This window comes from Trypanosoma cruzi, genomic scaffold (assembly GCF_000209065.1).
Source record: "Trypanosoma cruzi strain CL Brener 1047053516735 genomic scaffold, whole genome shotgun sequence".
In the NCBI taxonomy this organism is placed as follows: Eukaryota; Euglenozoa; class Kinetoplastea; order Trypanosomatida; family Trypanosomatidae; genus Trypanosoma; species Trypanosoma cruzi.
In genome coordinates this window covers 13,948-37,227 of record NW_001849341.1, presented here as the reverse complement: position 1 = coordinate 37,227, position 23,280 = coordinate 13,948, and the positions used below count along the sequence as shown (strand labels likewise).

Here is a 23,280-nt window from a genome sequence, read left to right as displayed (position 1 = left end):
AGTAAACACTGAAGGTAGCGGAGACTAAACTCTAGGAGAGACATTCAGGCCAAGTGAAAAATCGTACATACATTTCTCGTTGGTATCCGTCAGCACACTATGCGCGTGGTTTATGAGTTTAAATCGCTCCAGCCCCGCCTGTTGCTTTTTCTCATCCTCCTTCACTAAGCGGTCAGGATGGTACAACAGGGTTAACTTTTTAAACTGTGCGCGGACTTCACTGATGCTGGACCCGTGAGGCAACTCAAGAACGTCGTAAAGCGTCGTTTTCGCCCCCAATTTGGATGCACGCTCGGCGTCCGAAGAGGCGTCTTTTGTCGTGGCCCCGGACTTAGGCGGGATCTCACTTTTGGTTGCAAAGGCATCGTACCACTTTGACCGGCGTTTTTGTGACCCCGGGTTGCCATGAGACGATCTTGGATGCTCGGTTTTCCGCAAAAACTGTTCCTCGTCCCCGTGCAGTATATGACGAAAAGAAGGATCCAAATTAACAGCCTTAAGACGATCGGCCGCTGCCTCAGCGCGTTGGTTCATTCGACGGTAAGCCTCAGCGCGGAGAACAAACGCTTTGACGCAGCCAGAATCCATCCCAATTGCGGCGGTACAGTCGTTGATGACGTTGGAATTCTTACCAAGGCTTGCGTATGCCTCGGCTCGCATGCAGTATAATGTACTACACATCCGCTGATTGGATTTATCCAGAAGCAATCCATCATGAATGAGAGGAATGGCCTCGGCGTAGCGCTCTTTTGCAAAGAGAGATCTCACCCGCGACAAGATCTCCTCCAGGGAGACAAGATAGTGCCCAAGCACAAGTGCAGGGCCAAAACTTGGACTGATCACCAAACATGTCTGAACCAGGGCTGCAGCAATTTCTAAAAAAGAGCTGCCACAGTACACATTCGATTGGGCTAACAAAACGGCGGCTTGCAGATAGTGCTCTTCCACAAGACGCCAAGCCAACTTCTCCTCCAAGGACATTTCTGTATTGGCGGAAACAGGCCGGGGAATGGTTGGTACATATGACAGCAAACGAAGGCGTGCCATATTTGGACTCACGTGCAATAAAGCTCTCGCTTCCAAAAGAATTAGAGGCGTGCCATCAATAAGAGGCTTGGCTGCATCCCTCAGACGCAAAACCTCCTCCCACTTCCCCTCCTTGAAAGAGTTACGGAATTTCTTTAGGGTTGGTATCGCTTCACACTCGGCCCGCCACTTTATATTGCGAGGATCGTTCATTAAAGGCGCCAGCACCCCAAGCGCATATTCGTACCCCTGACGTGCTTCTTGGTAGCGTTCACGCAGCAAAAGTGAACGGCAATGAAGCGAGACAAGATCCAAGTCCATTTCAATTCCTCTGCGAGAATCCTTGGTACACTCATCGTAGAAAAGCAGGTGCCAACTACACACGGCACGTTTGTAACATGCCATCTTAGAATGAGGCTTCTGCTGCAGAGCCCGGGTAAAGGACACATAGGCACCCCCATAATCCTTCGCTTCAAGCAGCCGAATACCACGTTCCTCATTTCTTGTGAATGAAGCATTCACCTCAGGTAAACAACATTCCAAACCTCGAACTAGACGCTGCCTCTCGATGGCTTCGTTAGCTATCAAAAGTCTCCTACAAGCCCCTTCTTCATCGCTGGCCTGGCGTAAACACAATGTCCAATCTGTTGGCATCGTCGCCAACCCTCCTGAGAAAAACTCTGTATTTGCACTTTTCCTCGGTTTGGGAAGGTACGTATACTCCAATGTCGTCTCACCATGGCGTTTCAAAATTGTCCTCCCCATGGTGCCTTTTCTATGCGGAGGAACAGGTACCTTACTAGGAAAATGCGTTCCATTTTTTCGCGATCGTCCTTCTTCCTTCTCTATCGTTGGAAAGAAGCACGAATGACACCCTAAAATTGTCTGTGCAAATCCTTTGTGAAAATCTCTTTGGCCCATTTTACGAAAAAAAAAAACCCAACTACCAGGGACGCAGCGATATGCAAATAATAATAATAATAATAATACGCCTCCCACGAAACCAGCCTGCCTTGGGGCCACTGGCACCTATCCCTACTATTTCCCCTGCAGAAAACGGAATGAGGAAAGTGCATGCAAACCAAGAAAGAGGGCGAGAAAAGCAAAACGGGAAGAAAAAAAGAATCCAGCAAGAAATAATTCGAGAGAAAAAAACAGCCTTCTTCAGACACAGCATCTATTACCCACAAACATACACACCCCAGCAGCTGCAGCACGCCACCCCGGGCATCTACTCCTTATCCTTTCCATTTTTTGTCCTCCTTTCCATTCATTCTTTCCCGTTATGCGTTCGACAGCATTGGCCTTTTCTCGCGTCCACGCGATTCCCCTCAGCAGAGCAGCGGTAGAAAAGTTTATTCACACCTCCTAGTCTCGCACTGGGAAGCTGTGTATACGTGTGTGTGTGTGTGTGTGTGTCGACCGCATGCTTCTGGAGACAAATGGGCACCGCAAGATTCGCGTTAAACCCCTTTCTGAAGAACGTCCTTCTTCTCTTGAAATTATTCTCGTCCTCGCTTTACTACACGCCGTGCGCCGAAGCCCTTGCTATCTCCTCTATTGTCCAATGCGTTGGTCAGCACCTGTCCCGCCTTCACTAACGCCGGGCTGGTGCGCAAGGCATCAGGAAGCTGAAAAAAAACGATGGAGGAGCCGCGAACAAACACGGAATTCAGATCCACCGTCTTTCCTGACTTCTTTGTCTTCTTCGCAGAAATGAGCAAGACGTTCATATTATCCTGCACCTCGCTCAGCGTGCCCGTGTAGAGCTCACCATTAGAGACCTCAAGTGATATCGTCGTGCCAATAGCGTCAAACAGCACCTTCAGCGGAATGCTAAACGTACTCATCTTCTAACACGCAAATATAATTGTATCCTTGTATGTAATAGCTTAGACACAGCAAACACGACGATACACCGCTCTTCACCCCTAAAAATATATATATATATATATATATATATGATTAAAAGGGGAAAAAGAAAAAAAAAAAAACAGTTCTATATGCAACTAATGGATATATACCAAACAAACAAACAAACGAAAAATCAAATTGTTCCAATCACTGAGTCGTTCTTTTTTTCTCTCTCTCTTAACTTTGGGTTAAGTTACCTCAGCGTATAATATCTGCAAAGGGGGTATTTGAGGTGACAAGTGGCCACGTACTATTTTTCTATAATTCGTTTGCTCACTCGCCAGAGACCCACGCATTTTGGCCTCCTGCACACTTCAGAAAACCTGACCTGAAAGTTCAATTGGTGCAACACGGTCATGCGTGTCAAGAATTTGATATGCAATCGACGCTAAGAAAGAGCCACCAAGTGGGGCAACCCAATATATCCAAAAGAAAATGAGTGGCTTGCAGTTTCCTCCTATGCAGCCAACCAATTGCGTACCTGTAGCCACAGCAGGATTAAAAGCACCACCAGTAAAACCACCCACAGCAAATGAAGCAGAAAGAACTGTCATACCAATCGCAAAACCATAAAACTCATTGCTCCGTTGCCTGGAGTAGTTTACATGCAACACAACCGAGGCCAAGGCAAAAGTGTACACCATCTCACACAAGATAGCCTGCCAAACACTCACGAGAGCCACATCCGTCGAGGGAACTGGAATACGGAGACCAACAATCGCTGAGCCGTAGAGAGACGCCAAAAAAGCCGCCAGAATCTGTGAAATCATGTAAAAAAACATCTTCCTGAACGGAATCTTGCCGTTGATAAACGTGGCAAAGGTAATGGCTGGATTAAAATGGGCCCCACTAATGTAACCAAAGGAAAATGTCATTGCCGCAAGCATGAATCCAATCGGCAGTGGTGCTAGTGATCCCACACCCAGCGAAGCCAAAGGAATCGTCAGCACAAAGAGAAACGTTCCAACAAACTCTGCCACAATCTCACTCATACCCGGAGAGAACGTCATAACTACAAATCGACCCTCTGGATCCTTCCACAGTAGAAAAAGGTGGGATGTAAGTACGTAATTATACGTTTATCGGTACGTCCAGCTACTATTGTCCTTCAACTACCACCGCTGCTTCAAGGGCAAATAATAATAATAATAATAATAATAATAAATTTAAAAAAAGGATTTAGGGTGTTGGTGAGGACAAACACAAATAATAATAATAATAATAATAATAATAATAAAATGTGGGCAAAAATAAAAAAATGCACATCAATGCAATTTCCTTCAAAATAGGCCAAATCCATATATGTATGTACTCATTCTCCTTCCATTATGACGCAGTCACTTCCTCTTCCGCCATCAAATCATCCTTCTCCTCATCGGTGCTGCACATCATCGCAATTGTGCGCCAATCACTCTCGTACAAATCAACTTCCTGCAACTGAATCAGCGTCTGCATACTCTCCGGAAACTCTCTCTGTACGCAACCCGCCCAGAAGGCCCTCGAATCCGCAGGAACACACAACCATGTTCGCCACAGCTTGCATACATTTTCAGCCACATTGAACGTGCACTCAACTGGCAAAAATGACAGGATCTCCAATACGACAGAGCGCTGTTGATGCCAAGGCCTGGCAAAATTACAGGCTTCATCACTCGCCGAGAGTGTTCCCTTCAAACTACAAGGAGTCGTCTCCCTCTGAGAAAGTAATAGCAACAGTTCGTCAACAAATTGCGCAATCATCACATCCTCCGTAACAACCAATTCACTCCGCTCCGTTGGGGTCAATCGGGGCAGTGAAGGAAGATCGAGATTCCCCATAACATCGTCAATAGTTCGACAGGCGTCCCTCGCCTGCTTTTGCACCTGAGCCATCATGTCGTGGGCGTCATTTAAAGCCTCCACCACATCAGGGGCAAACAGGCACGGATTAGAGGCCACCAGCTCCCCACGACTAGACACCGGCGCCCTCAGGTATTCCGCCAGCAAAGCGGCAATCTCCATGTGCGGGCCTCCTCAAGAAGTAACGGCACACGCAAATTCCATCAAAAAGAAAAAGAAAACCGTAAAAGAACGTGGTGATATGAGTAAAACCACAAAAAAAAAAAAAAACGGTAAAAATATGCGAAGAGTGTGGAGATAAAAAGAGCCCACCAGCCAAATGATGACGCAGCAATATATATATGTATATAAAACAAAAAAAAATAAAAAAATAATAATAAAATAAAATAAAAAGGGTACAAAATCAAAAATGGAGAAAGCAGCAGAATTCATCCAAAAAAAAAAAAAAAAAAAAAACTAATGAGGTTTATAAGCGGCATGAGTGACATCCTTGAAACTTTGGATAAGATCCTGAAGTGCATTTGAAAATTCAAAATGATGGGCAGTGAGGTTGCTACTGCTGCGCTCATTAAGCTTCGCCGTCGTTAAATTCTCCTCAAAATTTAGATCAGCAAGAATAGCCAATATTTGGTTATTCTCCTCTTGCATCCTGCGGTACAGAAGCCGCGTGACATGTAGTCTATGCTGCAAATTACCCATTTCACAATTTTCGTGAACAACGACACAATCCTCCACTTCTGATTTTCTGGCACTACTGAGGCTGTTCTTCACAGCAACAGACGCCGCCGCCGCCGCCGCCGTTGGGGTTGATTGCTGATGGCATGGCGTCATTTTCTCCAGCCTCTTCTCGGCCTCTTCGACATCGGCCTGGAGTTGTGCCTTCCGCTTTTTGGCCGCGGTAATCAATCGAAGGAGGCATTTCTCCTGTTTTACGGCGTTCTCTATCTTTTCATCCAACTCCTGTATTGCAAGCACCGTCCCCGCATTCTCCTCCACCTTCTTACGGAGTCTCATGTTCAGTGTCGCAAGCCGCCGCGTCCTCTTCTCCACGGCACGCCGTGACTCTCTGGCTTCCGCCCTCACGTCCGCCACGAGCGCTCCCCAGTCGAATGGCCGCGCGGTCAAAGCCGGCATCGGCGGAGTACCCCCGTCGCAGCCGCCGTGCGAAGGCTGCTCCGGCAGCGCCGTCATTCCGACCAAAGCAATGATTTAAAAGAAAGAAAAAAAGATTTCTAGGCGGCAAAAATTAATAAAAAAAAAAGCAACTAATCTAAAGCGCTCTTCCACATTTTATTGTAAAAAAAAAAAAAAAAAAAAAAAAAAAGAAAAAAGAAAAACACAAAAAAATGGAGAATACAGGTGTGCGTCCTCCTGTCAATCAGCAAAGCGCCCCACCTCAGTAAGTTCCCCGTTGGCGTCCGTCAAAACAACGGCAATAATCAGAAATAAATGACAAATTAACAAACAGACAAACACGCACATATATATATATATATAGAGAGAGAGAGAGAGAAACAATAAACACAGATAACTAGAGGAGATGGTATGGGGAGAGAGAAAGCAGCACAGAACTCGCAATTGTGACACCCTCACTTTTCAAAGCGCATTGAATATCCCCCAGTTACTGGGTCCTTGTCAAACTTGAAGTTGTCGGTAGAGAGCCCAAAATAGTTAAGGAAACGATTTCCCATATCTTTTAAATCCCCAAGCATCTTCTTCATTTCCTCATCCACCTTCGCCTTGGCTGCCGCCTTATGAGCACGACCATCCGCGTCCAACACGCCGCCCAGCTTTTCGTATTCTTCGTAGTCCCCATACGCATTAGACCATTTTCCAAGCAAGTAGTAGCACTCCGCCCGTCGGATAAACGCCTTTGCGTACAGACCGTTGTGCCGTATGGCCTCCGTGAGGTCGGTCACAGCGTCCTCATAAAATTCCAGCTTTGTCAAACACAATCCAGCGTTACAGTAAATCTGTGAGGTCAGCGTGTAGTCGACACCGCCGTCGTTGTTTTCTTCATCCAACACGTCATTCTTTGTGTCGTTCTCATTGCATGCAGTGCTCCCGCTGCTACCACCACCCTCTGCGGGGGCCGAACTCGCCTGCGTCTCAGGAGCCGACGGTCTGCCGTCCGCCCGGGAATCGCCCCCTTTTTTATTTTTTGGTTCCTTTTGAATGGGTTTGATGGGCGCCGCCTTCAGCGCGTCACGGTACACCTCCAACGCCTCCGCAACCTTCCCGCTGACAAACAGCGCGTTTCCCTCCTTCTTCAGCCGCTCACACGCCACAACGTCCACGACTCTCTCACGCCCCGCAGAGACCTCCGACACCGGGCAGGGGTCAACCTCGTCGTCTGAACGCAACTCCTCCACGACAGACATCAAATAAACAACCAGCACACAACGCAACTACAAATAAATAAATAAATAAAAAGTAAATAAAAAGAAAACAAAAAAAAGGTGTGGGAAAATTTCAAAAAAAAAAAAAAAGGGAAAACATAATTGAAGGCATGCAAAAAATAAAATAAAATAAAAATTGCGTAGTGAAAAATAAAAGAAAACAAAACAAAACGGCGGCAACTTCATTCCATCGATGCGTCGCACAGCAATGGGACGGCAAAACAACAACTCGCCCCAAGATAAAACCCACACCATGTCCTTTAAATGAAAAAATTTGCAAGCACAACTGCCTTTAAGTGATACTTGTGGTTCACATGGCGACCAGCGCAGTACATGACGCGAGTTCCTAGCGGTACGCGTTGATCGTTCAACAAAATGCATGTGTTTCTATCAAAGTTTGTTTGAAGACCACTCATCCTTGTATTCGTTTGACGCCGAGAAAGCAGACAAACCCAGTAGATATTCCCGGGCTTCACACGGTGCCGGCTCACCTCGCCCCGGCCAGATTTAAAGCGTTGCACTGAAACACGATGCGCTACTGCGGGAAAAACGCGGCAATGTGCAAAGCGTTCAGCAGTAGCCTTCGATATGAGACGAACGTGCTTGCAGTTCGTGTTGTCAACGCAATGAAGTTTTACCTGATCGCTGAAGGGAACGCCTGTGCCGTATCCCTCCGCACCTGTTCCCCACCGAGAACGGTAAGACGCCTTCCTGCGAATGATGAGATTGTAACGGAACCACGACTTATTCACCGGATTGCCCGCCGGGAGTTTTGCCGCAGCATCTGTCGTCGTCGCTGCCAGCCGAAGACCCCACCTACGAAACATCACACTCTCGGTTGAAACCTACAAACAAAACCGAGAAAAAAAAAAAGAACTACACGCGTTTAAAACAAAAGAAAGGAAGAAAAAAAAGCATATGTAGAGTAAAATCTGGTAACGGCACCAAAAAAAAAAAAAAACATTTTAAGGGATAACTTCTCAAATAAAGAAAGCAACAACAAAAATAGACACAAATAAATCGCCTTTGCATCAGGATTGCCGACCGTCGACATCTCTCTGCCCCTTAAATATAAGGTTCTCAGGCTCCTCCGATACGCCGCGACGGCTTTTCCCAAACTCCCTTCGCAATTCCGCCCGCAGTGCCATCAACTTTGCTACCGAGTCAGTCACGTCACCACCGACCTCCTTTCTTAGTTTTTCCTTCGCCTTCTGAAATTCTACCACCGCCCGGTGCTCCCACGACACCTCAAGAGGTACCTCCTCCTCGCTCTGCGACGCAGGAACAGTGTTACCAAACACGTATTCCTTGTGGCGCATGTAGGGGTAAGGATCGATTCCCTTCTGAAGACAAAGCCGCACACGCTCCTCCTCTTGTTGCCAGCGTACGTCGTTCATAAGATACGGCTTCAATAACGGATAAAACAACAACGGAAAGATGGAAATAATAGACGACGCAAAAATAATAACAACCCATGGAGACTCCTGTCCAATGCGCTGACCAATTTGGGCAAACGGTGAGCTTAAGGCCGACAGCACTACGTTACACCTGTCACAAAAACGACGCATAAAATCCACAGTGTATGTGGTGCATCGCAGCTTAAAGCGTGTGAAGGCAATAGACATGAGTTTTGAGTCACCTCACCCTTCCCCTCCCTCGTGCACCCCTTTGCGCCCCTTTCTGGCGTTCCAACAAACGCCCTATTCCTTCCCTCGCTCCTTCGCACCTTCCAATAATATGGCCCACAAAAAGACAAAAATAAATAAATAAACAAATAATAAATGAGGTAAAAAAAAAAAAACCGCGACAATACCCCAGCGTTTACAGCAACAGAAACATGCAGCCTAGGCATTACTCACCACGGGGTCAAAAGAAGTATCTCAAGAGTCTCCCCAACAGCAGTTCTTCCTCGGAACCCAATGAGCCTGTGTCCCAGGGCTGCAATTCGTACTCAAGAATCACCTCCTCCGAGGCAATTAAACCACGCTCCAACACAACCACGGCAAAGAAATGCTCCTCCATCAAACGCCGCAGCTCCCTCTCGCCATCGATGCCGCCTCGCTCCGATTCCTGCACAAACCATGAACGATACCAAACAGGCAATTCCTCTACAGCAAACGCCACCTCCACTCTGGCGTTCCGCTTCCTGTCAGCTCCATCGTGTCCGTTGATGAGGTCGATGAAAGGCAAAATGCCCAACTCCACAGGATGGCCCTCAGCTGTTGTCCAGCACAAAGGTAAATGTTGAGCCCTAGACAATATGACATCCACCGCCCCACGGAAGTAACAAAATGAGGGCACCACGTTTTCTTCAGCAAATATCTCATGCGCAGCTACGACCTCCTCTTCAATTCGACGTCGGGCATCCATCCAATATGGCAATAGTGGTGCCTGATGAAGTCGACACAGACGCTCACAATTTTCCTCCATCGTCCTAAATGACGTGAAGCTTGGCAAAACGTTTAGCCACCCCCACCAAGGCGAAAGGCTTCGCTGTTGCTCAATAGCAAGACGCCATGCAAGTGTGGCCCATTGGTTTGCGCTGCATCCCAGTATTCTCGACACCACGCCATCATTCAGATTGTGAAGTTTCAGTAACGCACCCGTCTCAACCATCCGCACATCCGCTCCCAACCTCTCCAGAGTAGTCACTGAGCAAGCACGTCGCGAGGGAACCACCAGCAATGGTGTACCTGCGTCGCACGCATCCCTCACAAAAACACCATAACCCACAGATGCATCACGTTTTTCAATTAGCACTGTATCATGCAACCCCAGGCGCTTTAAAATCGCATATGTTGCAGTGTACTCAGCAAACTTGGCACTTCTTTGGCCTCGCATTATTGGGGAGAGACGGAGCTCAAGCCACTCGTCATGCAGACGCAACTCTTAGAAATAAAAAAAAAAAAAAGAACAATCAGAATACACCACCGTGAGATGAAAAATAAGGCAAATCCAACAGAAAACAGGAATTCATTCATAAAAAAGAGGCAAAAAGACCTCTAAATTGACCCAAATTACGTACGAAAAAGCAAAGATGTGTATATATGCACCGCGCCATCATCACCACCAGTACTCATCCATCCTCCGTCAGCTCTCCGAAAAAATAAAAAGAAAAAAAAATTCGCGTAAAAAAAAAAAAAAAAAAAAGTGCTATAAACGCCAATCACGCGGAAAGAGTGGAAGCTTGTCGATTCCCACGTTTAAGTGAGGCAATAATCTCCAACACCATGCGCTCCGTCACCACATTACCAACAGAATTCAACACGCTACAGTAATCCGCCAGGACATTCAGCACGACATCACCGAGACTCAAGGCACCTGACGGATCCTCATCCCTCAACGGTGAGGGTATCACCTTCTGAAGCGACTCCCATGACGAAAAAAAAGAATCCTCTAGTAGCACAATGGCAAGCAGACCAGCAACGTCTATTAGTTGTACGGACTCAGATAATAAAACAAGTGCCTCGGATGGAGAAGACATTGAAAACAACATACGTGCCACCTCCATAATTTCCCCACGTTTAGCGTAATACGAACACCAACGATACAAAATTTCTTTTTTTTGATTCGGCGTCATGGAAGTTACTTTGGCCAGTGCCGCCGCCTCGCCCCATTTGCCACAGGATTGCAACGCCAAGCCTGCCTCATAATAATCACCAGAAAGAATAAATTTTTCCACCGCGGCGTCTAAATCCCTCCTCGCCAAATGCAAAGCGGCTGCACGCTTCGTTGTATTTGAAAATAATGAAAACGATGAAGACTCCCTAGCAGTGATTGAAGCAGCGATCATCACGGCAAGATTGGCAAGATGAGAAAAGTGGTCGCTCTCTAAATTGGCATCCATTAAAACATCTATTGCTCTCTGAGCTTCTTGAAGCTTCAGCAACTCTCGTGCAACGATCAAACGACATGCTGAGACCTCCGTATTTTGGCTCTTAGTAGCCTCAAGAGCGGCTATTCGATGTTCGTTGATACACATACGGTTGCTGCGTATAACGTCCGGATTTGCCACAGCCTCAGAAAAGCGATTGCAGTGACTATAAAAAAACGGAGAAGCCCACTTCCTTTCCTCCTCTACCCCGTCGGAAGGTTGAATTTCATCCTTAGCTTTAGATCCAAAGTGACAAAAATATTTGTTTACACAAAACTGCAACCAGAAGCGCTGTTTCTCCTCTTGACCAAAAAAGCGAGCCACCCAAAATGCAACCTCCTCCGTACGTTTTTGGGCAACTGCACGCTGCATTGGTTCGCGAATGTGCCTTGGTACCATCGTCTCCTTGTAAAGATCCAACTCCTGTGCGAGCGTTGTAATTCCATCTGTAATGACCTGCCCAAACGGTCCTCGACAGGGGCGCCTTTGTGAATCGATGCTTTGTACCAGGTAACTTGGCGAGCTGGCACTCTGAAGGTTGCCGGCGCCTGGCGACTCACACATGGTTTGGGTCTCCAAAAGTGTTTGAATATATGTTCGATGGGCAGGCAAAAAAAAAGCACTTGTTTGTAAAGGTCTTCGATGAAACTTACAAGAAACATTGCTGTTGGCTGACGTAAGGGACTTGTCAAGAACCGCAATGTCACCGTTGGTCGTGAGAACAAAGAGTTTATCCGCTATCCACGTCAATTGCTTTGCGGTCAAATTGATCAGTGTTGCCCGCGAATAACTTAGTCTCTCCTTGCTAGATGCATTCCAGACTCCAAAAGCGCCATCTGTAAAAGCAATAGCAACCAGCACAACTGAATTGTTTTTCTCTGTACGGGTATTGTTCGCACACATTCCTTCTCCCTTCGACACCGCAACGTGTATCGCAGGGTTGTTAGGGGAAACTGATTTGAATGCTTCCAGAGAAAAACCGAAACTCCCCAAGCTTACCACCAAAGGTAGCTTCATACCATGCGTCAGTATCAACGCTTCTTCGGTGGGCACACAATTAACGCGCGGAATAGAACCACCAGAAAACAACGAGGTTACATCACGGTTTTTTACTACCCGGTCCTTGTAGACAGTCCATAAGCTCATCCCACCGTCCGTAAATATGATAGCCAGCAGTTGGGGACTGCCTTGGACACCAGTAAGGCAGGAAAGGAATGATTGCGGTGCCCACGAAACTCCCGCGACCCCCATTCCCTCAAATGTATAAATGAGGTCACCCTCTTCTACGCCCCACACCTCGAATGTACCGTCAAGAAATGTCAGGAGTAAAAAAGTTCCCGTAGCACTTAACGTTATTTCTTTCATACGTGTAGAATCAGGAATTGTGGGCTTTCGAAGTACTCGTAAGGGGGAGCCACTGCGGCAATCAAAAAGTGTCACCTGATGAAAATTACGAAGTTGTGTGGACTTGTTTGTCACCATCCAAACAGACTCCCCCCAACGATGAGGACTAAGCAATATGATGCGTGTACCCCCGGAATGCACAATGTTTATTCTTCGAAGTGTCACATTGTGCATCACATCCAAAAGAACCATGTGGCCATTTTCCAGCGCGCAGCAAACGATATTGTCTCCCACCACACAGAGTCGGGTAGGCTTAAGAAGCGCAAAGGAAAAAAAACCTTCCAGTGACCAACGCCGGCGTTCCACCAAATACCGCCACCGTGCCACGGAGCCATCGGCAAAAATAACAGCAAAAAGATTGGCCGTCGTTCGAGACTGAACCACATTTGAAACCGTCTTGGAGACAATTCTCGCACCTCTCACGTCGGCAGATACAGTTGTTACTTTTTCCTTCTGGGAATTGTACCAGGCGCAGAGTCTCTGATCGGTCCCAAAAGAATACAAAAAAGGAAGCTCTTGAGGGCCCTCAGTCCATGAACTAGGCGAGGAGGAGAAAAGACGCCTAAATTCCACATCACTCTTCGTGTGCCACAGTACCTGTTCATTAAGAAGCAAACCCGTTTTCCAGTCGTAGGCTCCAACGGAATTTCGTGTTGCAAAATACAAAACATCTTCATGAGCCTCACTAAAAGTGGCATCCAAGACTGTTTCATGGCCGTCTTCGCTGTCGTAAACCAAATCCTTCATCTGCAGAGCGACACCGCTTTTACCCGGTGCCGTTTCCAAAGAACCAATCACACGTAGACGATCACCAAGCACAAAACAAGAAGCCTGTGTGGAGCTAAGTTTGGACGTGCACACACGCAGCGGAACAAAGGAGTCTGTAGGCTCAGTTCGAACAGGGAATTCAAACTCACCAAATGGTTCCTTACCCACAAGATGTGAATCGTACACAAAATTCGAGCCGTCTCTTGTCACAACCAATAGGTGTTGCTTTGCCAAGTAAGAAAAGGCATGTATGGGCTGGCTATTCGGTACCTGGATGCTATTCAGAACCACTCCCTCAGCCACATCCCAAATGGCAACAGCCCCTCCACGATCTCCAGTAATAAGAAACAATCCATGTTGCAAATAAGACGCCGGTGGTGGTTTCCACTGGACACATGTAACAGGCGCATTGTGTCCATGCAGTGTTTGGACTAGTTGCATGCTGTTCATGTCTACCAAAAAAACATCACCGGATCCGTGGCAGTAGGAGCTGTAGGCCAACAAATCTTGACATCCGTACTCTGCGGACTGATACGGCCAGTTTCTCCCATCGTCAATGGGGGCAGCACCAGCATTCAACGACGCATCCTTGCCTGGAATAATTTTTGCACCCAACACGCTGTGCATGCAATTCATCTCGTCCTTTTTCCCGGTTTCCTTCTCCCCCACCCCACCCCGCCCCTGTCCTTTCCAGTGTTTATGTAATTGTTGTTGTTGTTGTTTTGGTTCCATTTGAGAAACAAAAAAAAAAAAAAAACTCGGTAAGAAACAAGCAACAACACACACAACAACAACAAAAAAAAGTACTTTCCACTAAACCAATAGCTAGAACAGAAACTGATGAATAAAAACGTAAACCCCACCCTCCTTCTCCCACAAATAATAATAATAACTCCCCCAGGTAAAATAAATAACTATATAAATAACTATGTATATATATATATGTCGTTTTGAATTAATTTAAAAGCACTCACCGGTCGTTATACCCTTGCGTCTCAACAACAACATTTATAAAGCAAATATCCGCTATTTCCGTCTTTTTATGTTTTGCCCTTCGTCTATTGTTTACGATGACCTCCCCTTCCCCCAATGCCTCAATTGTTTTTCATCACAAATTTGAACGGTATTCAAAATTGTAGTACGACGGCCGCACGAGTTCTTCAACGGCTTTATCGACAAAAACAGCCAATTCCTTTTCGCGCAAAGGGTCCTCTGTAATGAGTTCAGCGTACCACTTTAGTTTTGGCTCCGTTCCGCTGCCCCGAATTGTCATAGTGACACCATTATCAAAGTAAAAAGTTATGATTGGGCTCGAGGCCGAGATTGGAAGCGTTGCCCGCCCGTCCGGCATCTGGGTGTCCAGTCCAGAAGCCAAATCACGAATGTGCAGAACGCGAGCACCTGCAACTTCCTTTGGATAGGACCCGTTCTGCATTTTTGTAATTGCGCCGAACATTTCACTGACACGGGCGGGATCCCGGGCAATTACATACGAGTTGCACGTGAAATGAAACCCATATTGTTTAAAAATCTCAAGGAGTTTTTCCGAGAGCCGTTTCTTTTCCTCCTTCTCAAGGAAGGCGATCATGTCGGCCACCACAGCAGCAGCTGTTACGCCGTCCTTGTCAAAGACACGGGTGCCAAACATGTACCCGATGGCTTCCTCAAACGCCAAAACAACGCGCGCAGACGATTCCCGCTGGAGAGACTCCGCCAAACTTCCCATCCATTTAAATCCTGTAAGCGTCTCTGCGTAGTGCATTCCCTCCTTTTTGGCGATGGAACGAAGAATCATTGAGCTGACAATACTAAATATAAAGTAGCAGTTTTCCAGGGGCTCCCCAAGGCGACGAATTCTGAAAACAGTCCACCAACCAAGCAGAGCGCCCAACTCATTCCCACTGAAGATACGCCAAGTTCCGTCCTGCTTTCTTTCAGCGACTGCGAGTCGATCCGCGTCAGGATCATTGGCCAAAATATAATTTGAGCCCGCCTCCGCCGCTGTCTCCATGGAAAGAGTAAGAGTCCCAGCACCCTCTTCTGGATTTGGAAATTTTACGGTGGGGAATTCAGGGTCGGGCTCAGCCTGTGCCCTCACAACACTTATGCAGTGCCGCGGGACTCCCACAGTCTCAAGCGACTTCATAGTAAAAGGGCACCCCACACCGTGTAACGCCGTGTAAGTCACTTTCACAGGATAGTTGGCGGCTAGTGGTTTGTATTCTGCCTTTAACGTGGCAAAGTACTGATCCCAAACCTCTTGAAATGGATCACTCACGCCTGCTGCAGCCTCCCAGGAAGAACCCAAAGGTGTCAAGTTTTCCAAAATGAATTTTGAAATGTTTTTGTCATGGGGTGAAATAATCTGTGCGCCGTTGCTCCAGTAGACCTTGTACCCATTGTATTCCTTGGGGTTGTGGCTCGCAGTGACCACCACCCCAGCCACACAACCAAATAGACGAATAGCAAATGGAACAAAAGGAGTAGGTACCACTTGACCAAAGAGACGTGTGTTGATGCCAGCGTTAGTAAAAACGTTAGCAGATAGCTCTGCAAAACGTTTACTGCCATATCGACCATCGTATCCAATCACCACTCCGCCTGAAGAAAGTTTTTCTTGGGTAAAGGTCGCCCTTAGATATGCGCTCAATCCCTGTGCAGTTTGAATGATCGTTAGACAGTTCATCTGGCTATTCCCAGCGCCCATTTTCGAGCGAAGTCCAGCGGTCCCAAACTCCATTCGATTGCCAAGGAGAATTTGTAACTCCCTTGTATCCCCGTCCTTCCAGAGTTTTTCAATAACACCTCGTGTTTCGGGATCCCTGTCCCATGAAATCCACTCTTGAACGAGCTTCTCAACTGACATGTTCTTTTATTTTTCCTTTTCTTTTTCTTTTGTATGTGCGTGTAAATGTGGTATATGTGCTATTTCAGGTCCCTCACAGCTCTGTTTATGCGCACGATGTTTTGACTTGCCCTTTCTTTCTTTTTTATAATTCCTTCTGCATGCACATGCCGACAGGCAACACCGCACACTCCCGGAAGAAGAAAGAGAGGAAGAAGCGCATCGCAATTACAAATCAATAAATTTCCCTTTTAACCCCCAAATACAAGCAATTTCAGCCCATCTTGTTGTTGTTTTTCTTTATTCACCTCGTCTCTGAATAAAGTCACAATTGAACGGTCCCTGCAATTTATGTTGAAAAATGCAGTAGGCAAAGTGAATTCTCGGGCAAGAAATGGAATAAATAAATATATATGTATTATGCCGCAACCCGAGATCAAGCCAAAGAACTTCAGATCTTCAGTCTGGGGGCTCTCCCAACTGAGATATCGCGTCAAACATTGCCTCACGCGTATCTCCTCCTCCTCTCACTCCTTTTTTCCTTCACGCAGCCGATCCAATAGGGCGGTAGCGGAGCAGATTCCCTCCGAGAGAACCACCGCGCCGCATAACGCTGTTGCCGCAGCCATTCGGACCTCCTCAGGTGGAATTTGGCCACATGGCTCAAACATGGACTTTTCATAGAGCAGGAGATCCTCCACATGAAGTCCGCTAGGAATCCCCGCAATTTCCTCCGTCGCTAGAAGCCCCGCCATACCGTGCACAGCCGCAACCTCTTTCAGCAAACGCAAAGTAGATGACCCTGTCAACGTCAATTCGATGGGCATCGCCACCGACGCACGCACCGATCGCGAGCTCACATAACTTGGATGTATGAGTGCGCACAGAAACAAGTCGTTGGTAAGGAGTTTCTCCCTTGGAACGACTCCCTCAAGCGACGTTTGCAAACGCGTAGTGGAGTTCCTTACCCAATTCTCCGGAAGTTTCAGGGCCGCCTCATGAAGACGGATCCTCGACGATGTCTTGAGTACACCATTTACACCAAAAGAAGTCGTTCCCTCTGAAACCGCCACTTCCGCAGTCTCCCTCAGAAGCTGAAGATACTGTTTTCGGTTCCTCGCGGCGGCAGCATTAAAGCCCCGACTAGTCATCAAAAAAAGGGTGCTATGCCTATCCGTCGTAGGATGCAACAAATTACACGGTCCAGAATGTGCGTGTGAGCAAAAAACACCACCACCACCACCACTATCCCTTTAAAAGAAAAAAAAAATACAAAAAATTCAGTGGAATGCATAAAACAAAAAAGAAATACAAGAACGGTGGTGGTATTCGTCATTTAAATTCGCAACAGTAAAACAGGGAAGTAAAGCACCAGCACCATCGCACCTGGTGAAGCAAATTCCCCTCCCATACACACACATACACTCACATCCATCGATTTTTTTTTTTCTATATGAATAGATCCAAGAGAAAACCACGGCATTGGAAAACCCGGTGGAGCTAAGTGCAACTTCATGGTAAGAGGAAGAAAAGAGGACGTCACAGCTGTCCACCCAGAGGATATACTTCAGTGAATTAACCCACATCAATTGGCATACGGGCTCCGTCTTCCCCTCGCGGCTCCCTTGAGAAACACACAAAAAGAAAAAAAAAGAAAAATACCTGTGGCACAAAAAGGGGGAAAATATAAATTCGACTCTTTCCACCAACCCACTAATAGAGTAACTTACGGTAAAGTACAGAATCACCCTCTTCCTCAAGATCGGCGCGCGTTACCCAGAGCGATGCAAAGGAAGAGCTCGCCGCTGCTAGGGAGGCACCGGTCCAGGCCCCATCCACTGCACCAAAAACATGGAAAGAACCCTCCTTCTCATAGCGAAAGTAACACGAGTCCCTTTTCTGTGCTTCCTTTATAATTCGATCGCAAAAACCAGGCGCCTGTGAAGTTCCACCGCAAAAAACATGCGGAACGGCTTGTTGCAGCCACTCAGGATCAAGCCTCTTCTTGCATGACACAACTAACTCTGCCAAGGAAACACCAAAGCCGGTTGGTGGCGAGAAGAGCATCTCGTATGGCTCAGTTCGCGCTGATGCTGAAACTGTGACAGAATTTCCATCGGGAGCACGTAACACCAACGGCTCTTCCTTTAGAGAAAAATTTGAATGCCCCACTCGTACAAAACACGCCATCCTTTTAATGTCATTCACCATGTCATCCAAAGCCCAGTTACGAATGGAAGGTACGCGGTAGCGTTTTATACTTTCAAGTGAATCCAGTTGTTCCCTGTCTAACATCTCAATCAGACGTCCCGTGACGGAGCGTCCAGCAAGGCTGCTGGACGCAACAGTGTTCCGCAACGCATATCCATCCAGCACAGCCGTCGTTGTTGCTTGATTGTGTCCCACATCCAGCACAACGGCAGAAGTCCTACCCGAGGCTAACGTCCAGGCCACACTCGGCCGAAAGCAATACAATGCAGATGTAAATCCAGCCTCCAACACAACACGGAACAACTCTCGCACCAAGTCAGTCCTTTCATGCAAGGCCTCAGGCAACACCAACATGAGAGGATCATCCTTGGAGCACTGAAGTTTATTTCCCATGATATACTCCAATTGTTCTACATTTTGATTCATGCCGCGCTCTAGTGAGCAAACTGTCCACACAGACTGAATAATATCCACTCCTGTGGCCTCTGCTGCCATTAATATCGATGGGAAACTAGTCTCCATGGGTCCGTCACGAAAGCAAATGGAAGAGGACTGTCTCGTGCACCTTGCATCGCCAATGTAGCCGGCACGAATGGTCCATCCCACTTCCACCACTGCCATATCTTTCCCCTAATTTTTTGTGGCATAGAAGAAATTACATAATAAAAAAAAAACATGTTTCCAATAAAGAAACGTTCACGCAGGCCATCCAGAAGAACACCCTTCTCGCTGATAGGTACAACCGACGTAACAAAATCAAATAAATACAGGTACACGGCAACGTTTAATAATAAAAATAAAAAAAGACAACAACGGGACTAATTTGAGTTCCGGTATCCCTACGGCGTCCATGTGCAGTAAGAATGCGATACGCAAGCTTTTCTCCTCCCATATCAAGCGCGAAAACGGCGAATTGAGGCAAACAGTCCCTTCTCATGGACATGCTGAGCCAACTCTTCCGCCGCCAACCTGGTTGGGGTCCGAAATATAAGTTGGTCCGGCACCCCAGGCGTCTCTATCCCTCTCAAAGAAAGTGACTCCCCAATTTTACGAACCTCCGCCTCTGCTGTTGCATTTTCAAATTTCACGCACACCTCCCATGCAATGATGGGGAACTGTGTTGAAGCTCTTGTTGGATCCGGCGGCATGGAAATCACAGGCGGTGATGACTCCCGCGGTCTGAAGGATGTCAGTGTCGCAACGGACTCGGTAAATGATGAGGAGGAAGCCCCACCACTCGTGGAGGTTGAGGGTGTCATGAAATTAAGGACCTCCCTTGCCCGCTTCAGGTAGCAATGATGCAGAGCAGCTTCCTCATTTCGCATAAAGACGAGGCAACGCCTACACTGCATGCAAGGCACATGATACCGGGAGTCAACACGCAAATCCTTGGCACAATGAGTGCAGAGATCCATATCGCAGACATCACAGTGGTAAAAGTATCGTGGTTCAGCCTCCTTCTCCCGTCGTTTTATTGCTTTTTTGCCTCTTCTCTTTCCTTTCATCCCCACACCCGTTCCCTCCAGCACCTCTAACCAGTCAGTAAAACCGCAGAAGTCACAGCTAACTCCATCAACAGCACCATATTGTGATCTTTCCTTGATACGCAGTTCATGGCCGTTCCAGCAACGCCAAATTTCCTTCACTGGATCGTACAGTGGGCTACCGCACTGAAGCAAATATGCCGTGTTTTCTGCCATATTTTCTTCCGGGTGACTCACCTCATGCAGAACATCTTCGGGTTTCACAGATTCTGTGCTATTTCCCTTTGCTTCGCGGGTTATTTTATTCTGTGGAAACTGTTTCTGCGGAGTCATCTGTGAAATCTCCCGCTGCGGTGAGATGCTACGCGCTGACATCTCAATAAACCGCGAGATATTCACGGGAGAAGAAAGATACTTGGAGCTCATCCCCCCTCCACGTAGCTACTCGTAATGAAATTTATTGAGTACCCCCTGAAATTCTTAAAAACTCCCTCCCCCCTTCTTGTCTTCTATCCTGAGGGGGGAGGAGGGGGGGGGGGCAATTAAAAAAAAAAAAAAAGTGTTAAAATTCAAACTGCGCACTATATTATACTATATAAGTATGGATGTAATGTGTACTTCCCAATGCTGACTGCCAGCCTGACGCCCTTCCAGCTTTGCCCAATCCGAGTGGCGCCACACCACGGAACCTATCGCACAAGCAAGAAGAAGAATAAAATAATAAAAAAAAAATTGTCGCGGCCTGCCATCATGGGGATGAGGGAAAAAATCGCAACCGCCTTTGATACCAACAAAAGAAGAAGACAGAACACACATCCGGGTGGGAAAAAGGCGTAGTAAAGCGCTTTCACCTCCACACGTATAAAACCACCTTCCTCCGCAAACACCCAACTGTGCTTGTGTGCTTCACTCTCAACTACATCGCCGCTTCACATGGAGGCGGAAAAAAGAAGAAAAACTCCAGAAACAACAACGACAAAAGAAACTGACCGTAAGTGGAAAAAAAATGGAATAACATCCCCGTTTGGGGCGCGGAAGGCCAAGTGGATTCATACAAAAAAAAAAAAAAAAAAAAAAAATCGGTTATCCATTTCCTCCTCTTCACATAAAAGCATGCAGGACGAGAAAACAAAAGCACATAAACATATAAAAGTATATATTTACGTGACTGAGAGATATGCTAAAACCATAAAGAGCCCTTCTTCTTTTTTTTTTTTTCTTTTAAATGTAGTTGTTCGTCCATTAATGCCTTTACCTTTTATTCACATAACATTATTTTGTTTATTCCCACCCCATCTTTGTTTGTTACGAACAAATAAAGAAATAATAGAACTGGAAGGGAGGGAAAAATAATGAAAGGGTTCATCAACTTTTGCCAATCTGATAAAGCAGCCGAAAAAAAAAAAAAAGATAAAATGAAATATATGGTGACTCAACAATCAAAAAAAAATATATTTTTTTTTTTCTTTAAAAAAGTTGCTGCGTTAAAACAAAACAAAATGAAAACAACAAGTGGGGGAAAAAAAACTGCCTTGTGGTGAGCCCCACTTCCAGTGCAAAGTGGACCCCACCCAAATCCTACTGACACCCCTGCCAGACGACACGCACACTTTCACACACAGAAAAAAGGATGGTGCAAACCGCAATTTTTTTGCTCATGCCGACACTCATCCTCTTCCCTCTCCACTGAAGTTTTGGACGCAAATCAGCGGAGAACGGGTGCGGTCTTATTGCCCTCCCAGCAGCCGACGCAAGTGAATGGAGCCGGTGGGTCGGACATTGGAGTTAATTCGTGTGGCTGGTTTTTGCGGCACCCTCACCGGCGGCAAGTGAAGGGTGTCATTCTTCTCCCCCTCGACTTCTTGCTTCGTCAAAGCCTCCTTGCAACCATCGCCCTCGTCACTTGGCAAGCGCAGAGTGACTCGCAGGGAATTCTTTTCTAATCCGTCATACAAGTTGGCGTCTTTCCCGGGCAAAATGAGACACGCCTCCTGCGTGCCTGGCTGCGAGACCATAGACGGCGTTGCAGAAGAAGAAGAAAGAAAATAAGAAGATTGCCGCGAGTTTGCCGAAGAGTCGTTAAGCTCATCCTGCCGTATTCTATTGGTCACAATGGCCTGTATGCGTGAAGGAGACCCTTTCACGGTGTACTGTCGGAACGTGGAATCGCCAAGGCGCAAGAACACATCGCGATTACCCGCGTCCTTTTCCACCACGGCTTCCTCCACGCGTAGCCTCTTTTGCTTGTAGCCATCTAAGGGTGAAAGAAACCACTGAATGCCCCCATCTGGCAGACGCTCTCCCACAAAATAAAAACTGCTCAGGGGCTGCTTCCCGTTGTGCCCGATGTCTGTCGATCGGCTGACAGTCGACAAAGACAGCAGCCTCTCCCCAACGGCTATTTCCAATGGAAAAGCCATGCGCTCACCTTCCCAATCAACAAGTCAACCGTCCAGAAAAAGACAGGCAAAACCAACAGCCCTTGTGGCAACAGTAAAGCTTAGGTGCTTTCCACAACTAACTAATAACTCGTAGCCAACGCAAAAAAGATTTTTAAAAAAAGTCATAAAGAACACAGCGACGGCAAAAAGGACACAAACAGAGCTGGAATTCAGAAAAACAAACAAACAAAAAACACTGTGTGATTCTACGAAAGGAAAACAACAACAAAAATAGTAAATAAAGGATGGTGGGAGAGGGCGCATATATGTATTCTCCTCCTGGCGTGCACTATCACAACTCAGGAGCCCCATCTGACAGATCACTGCGCCAAAATAAAAATAAAAAAACCTTTCAACTGAACGTTAATAAAATAATGATAATAATAACTCATCGCTCATTTTATTTTCTTACTGTTTTCGATAAATACGGTTTTCCACACTCTCCCCCTTCTTATTCTTCTTTATTTTGAAGACCTCGTCCGCTTCTCAGTTCATTTCCCCTCTCCTACGTGACCCTTTTCCACTAACTCACAGCCCGATATTTTCCCTTTTGGGTAATGTCCATCCACATCACTCCCACCCACCCATCCCCTTCTTTACTTTGCGCCGTCACTCACGGAAAAACAGTCTTGACAGCGTCGACCACAACTTTGGCGGCATTTTGAATTTCCTCCCTGTTTGCCTTTCCCTTCACAAGGATCCGCAGCGCCGGGTAGTTTTCACATTGTTCATCTGCAGAATAAAGATGGCGCAACAGCATCACCTTCATTTTCCTTGCCAACTGGACAACTTGCTCCAGCTCTATTTCCACACTCTGAGAGTGCTCCTTTAAATAGGCTTCGGTGGGCCGTAGAACCAGAATCGGAGACACGTCACCTTCGCACTCCAGCAAGCGTATCTTGTCTGAATTGAATCTGGCTTGCCGAAGGGCCTCGCGAAACAACTTCGCATTAGATTGCAGCTTCTCAGGGTATGTGTGGTCTTCATGCAGAATGGTCAGTGCCATGGAAACGGCAGCCGTGATGTAAGGTGGTAAGGATGCTGAAAAAACATACGCCGACGCGGCAAGACGCTG

The 23,280-nt window shown here is 46.8% G+C and overlaps 16 protein-coding genes across 16 annotated transcripts, besides 32 other annotated features; all 16 read right to left on the bottom strand.

Annotated features, from left to right (window-relative positions):
• Window positions 1-1,789: part of a sequence feature (areas merged during assembly that could not be assigned to a particular haplotype. This can correspond to areas where the two haplotypes were merged or to regions with more than two copies in the genome that were merged during assembly.) that runs on past the window's edge.
• Tc00.1047053508257.160 (hypothetical protein, conserved) lies at window positions 25-1,947 on the bottom strand (the record flags this gene model as incomplete). Its single annotated transcript, XM_813855.1, has 1 exon — window positions 25-1,947. One exon carries the CDS (start codon window positions 1,945-1,947, stop codon window positions 25-27), a length of 1,923 nt encoding a protein of 640 aa, XP_818948.1.
• Window positions 1,790-1,791: a sequence feature (areas merged during assembly that could not be assigned to a particular haplotype. This can correspond to areas where the two haplotypes were merged or to regions with more than two copies in the genome that were merged during assembly.).
• Window positions 1,792-3,371: a sequence feature (areas merged during assembly that could not be assigned to a particular haplotype. This can correspond to areas where the two haplotypes were merged or to regions with more than two copies in the genome that were merged during assembly.).
• Window positions 1,994-2,015: a microsatellite.
• Window positions 2,415-2,445: a microsatellite.
• Window positions 2,529-2,876, bottom strand: Tc00.1047053508257.150 (small nuclear ribonucleoprotein SmD3, putative; the record flags this gene model as incomplete). Its single annotated transcript, XM_813854.1, has 1 exon — window positions 2,529-2,876. The coding sequence occupies one exon, from the start codon at window positions 2,874-2,876 to the stop codon at window positions 2,529-2,531; it is 348 nt and encodes a 115-aa protein (XP_818947.1).
• Window positions 2,964-2,989: a microsatellite.
• Tc00.1047053508257.140 (aquaporin 9, putative) lies at window positions 3,255-3,950 on the bottom strand (the record flags this gene model as incomplete). The annotated part of the gene is made up of 1 exon (XM_813853.1): window positions 3,255-3,950. The coding sequence occupies one exon, from the start codon at window positions 3,948-3,950 to the stop codon at window positions 3,255-3,257; it is 696 nt and encodes a 231-aa protein (XP_818946.1).
• Window positions 3,372-3,558: a sequence feature (areas merged during assembly that could not be assigned to a particular haplotype. This can correspond to areas where the two haplotypes were merged or to regions with more than two copies in the genome that were merged during assembly.).
• Window positions 3,559-4,169: a sequence feature (areas merged during assembly that could not be assigned to a particular haplotype. This can correspond to areas where the two haplotypes were merged or to regions with more than two copies in the genome that were merged during assembly.).
• Window positions 4,076-4,104: a microsatellite.
• Window positions 4,146-4,177: a microsatellite.
• Window positions 4,170-5,186: a sequence feature (areas merged during assembly that could not be assigned to a particular haplotype. This can correspond to areas where the two haplotypes were merged or to regions with more than two copies in the genome that were merged during assembly.).
• Tc00.1047053508257.130 (hypothetical protein, conserved) lies at window positions 4,267-4,941 on the bottom strand (the record flags this gene model as incomplete). Its single annotated transcript, XM_813852.1, has 1 exon — window positions 4,267-4,941. The coding sequence occupies one exon, from the start codon at window positions 4,939-4,941 to the stop codon at window positions 4,267-4,269; it is 675 nt and encodes a 224-aa protein (XP_818945.1).
• Window positions 5,127-5,171: a microsatellite.
• Window positions 5,187-7,246: a sequence feature (areas merged during assembly that could not be assigned to a particular haplotype. This can correspond to areas where the two haplotypes were merged or to regions with more than two copies in the genome that were merged during assembly.).
• Window positions 5,214-5,235: a microsatellite.
• Window positions 5,236-5,970, bottom strand: Tc00.1047053508257.120 (hypothetical protein, conserved; the record flags this gene model as incomplete). Its single annotated transcript, XM_813851.1, has 1 exon — window positions 5,236-5,970. One exon carries the CDS (start codon window positions 5,968-5,970, stop codon window positions 5,236-5,238), a length of 735 nt encoding a protein of 244 aa, XP_818944.1.
• Window positions 5,560-5,579: a microsatellite.
• Window positions 6,077-6,126: a microsatellite.
• Tc00.1047053508257.110 (hypothetical protein, conserved) lies at window positions 6,369-7,160 on the bottom strand (the record flags this gene model as incomplete). Its single annotated transcript, XM_813850.1, has 1 exon — window positions 6,369-7,160. The coding sequence occupies one exon, from the start codon at window positions 7,158-7,160 to the stop codon at window positions 6,369-6,371; it is 792 nt and encodes a 263-aa protein (XP_818943.1).
• Window positions 7,192-7,221: a microsatellite.
• Window positions 7,222-7,349: a sequence feature (T-rich).
• Window positions 7,247-7,482: a sequence feature (haploid, Esmeraldo-like haplotype).
• Window positions 7,439-8,005, bottom strand: Tc00.1047053508257.104 (ribosomal protein L14, putative; the record flags this gene model as incomplete). The annotated part of the gene is made up of 1 exon (XM_813866.1): window positions 7,439-8,005. One exon carries the CDS (start codon window positions 8,003-8,005, stop codon window positions 7,439-7,441), a length of 567 nt encoding a protein of 188 aa, XP_818959.1.
• Window positions 7,483-8,254: a sequence feature (heterozygous, non-Esmeraldo-like haplotype).
• Tc00.1047053508257.100 (hypothetical protein, conserved) lies at window positions 8,210-8,803 on the bottom strand (the record flags this gene model as incomplete). The annotated part of the gene is made up of 1 exon (XM_813849.1): window positions 8,210-8,803. The coding sequence occupies one exon, from the start codon at window positions 8,801-8,803 to the stop codon at window positions 8,210-8,212; it is 594 nt and encodes a 197-aa protein (XP_818942.1).
• Window positions 8,255-8,524: a sequence feature (haploid, non-Esmeraldo-like haplotype).
• Window positions 8,525-11,302: a sequence feature (areas merged during assembly that could not be assigned to a particular haplotype. This can correspond to areas where the two haplotypes were merged or to regions with more than two copies in the genome that were merged during assembly.).
• Window positions 8,935-8,961: a microsatellite.
• Tc00.1047053508257.90 (hypothetical protein, conserved) lies at window positions 9,045-10,019 on the bottom strand (the record flags this gene model as incomplete). Its single annotated transcript, XM_813848.1, has 1 exon — window positions 9,045-10,019. The coding sequence occupies one exon, from the start codon at window positions 10,017-10,019 to the stop codon at window positions 9,045-9,047; it is 975 nt and encodes a 324-aa protein (XP_818941.1).
• Window positions 10,280-10,328: a microsatellite.
• On the bottom strand, window positions 10,345-13,956 carry Tc00.1047053508257.80 (hypothetical protein, conserved; the record flags this gene model as incomplete). The annotated part of the gene is made up of 1 exon (XM_813847.1): window positions 10,345-13,956. The coding sequence occupies one exon, from the start codon at window positions 13,954-13,956 to the stop codon at window positions 10,345-10,347; it is 3,612 nt and encodes a 1,203-aa protein (XP_818940.1).
• Window positions 11,303-11,316: a sequence feature (heterozygous, non-Esmeraldo-like haplotype).
• Window positions 11,317-11,862: a sequence feature (areas merged during assembly that could not be assigned to a particular haplotype. This can correspond to areas where the two haplotypes were merged or to regions with more than two copies in the genome that were merged during assembly.).
• Window positions 11,863-23,280: a sequence feature (heterozygous, non-Esmeraldo-like haplotype).
• Window positions 14,127-14,168: a sequence feature (AT_rich).
• On the bottom strand, window positions 14,333-16,090 carry Tc00.1047053508257.70 (phosphomannomutase-like protein, putative; the record flags this gene model as incomplete). The annotated part of the gene is made up of 1 exon (XM_813846.1): window positions 14,333-16,090. The coding sequence occupies one exon, from the start codon at window positions 16,088-16,090 to the stop codon at window positions 14,333-14,335; it is 1,758 nt and encodes a 585-aa protein (XP_818939.1).
• On the bottom strand, window positions 16,597-17,220 carry Tc00.1047053508257.60 (hypothetical protein, conserved; the record flags this gene model as incomplete). Its single annotated transcript, XM_813845.1, has 1 exon — window positions 16,597-17,220. The coding sequence occupies one exon, from the start codon at window positions 17,218-17,220 to the stop codon at window positions 16,597-16,599; it is 624 nt and encodes a 207-aa protein (XP_818938.1).
• Tc00.1047053508257.50 (actin-like protein, putative) lies at window positions 17,783-18,901 on the bottom strand (the record flags this gene model as incomplete). The annotated part of the gene is made up of 1 exon (XM_813844.1): window positions 17,783-18,901. The coding sequence occupies one exon, from the start codon at window positions 18,899-18,901 to the stop codon at window positions 17,783-17,785; it is 1,119 nt and encodes a 372-aa protein (XP_818937.1).
• Window positions 19,064-19,085: a sequence feature (AT_rich).
• On the bottom strand, window positions 19,174-20,190 carry Tc00.1047053508257.40 (hypothetical protein, conserved; the record flags this gene model as incomplete). Its single annotated transcript, XM_813843.1, has 1 exon — window positions 19,174-20,190. The coding sequence occupies one exon, from the start codon at window positions 20,188-20,190 to the stop codon at window positions 19,174-19,176; it is 1,017 nt and encodes a 338-aa protein (XP_818936.1).
• Window positions 20,476-20,498: a sequence feature (AT_rich).
• Window positions 20,820-20,843: a microsatellite.
• Window positions 21,206-21,239: a sequence feature (AT_rich).
• Window positions 21,492-22,184, bottom strand: Tc00.1047053508257.30 (hypothetical protein, conserved; the record flags this gene model as incomplete). Its single annotated transcript, XM_813842.1, has 1 exon — window positions 21,492-22,184. One exon carries the CDS (start codon window positions 22,182-22,184, stop codon window positions 21,492-21,494), a length of 693 nt encoding a protein of 230 aa, XP_818935.1.
• On the bottom strand, window positions 22,819-23,280 carry Tc00.1047053508257.10 (serine-palmitoyl-CoA transferase, putative; the record flags this gene model as incomplete). Its single annotated transcript, XM_813841.1, has 1 exon — window positions 22,819-23,280. A coding segment is annotated over one exon (462 nt), but the record flags the coding sequence as incomplete, so codon positions are not given.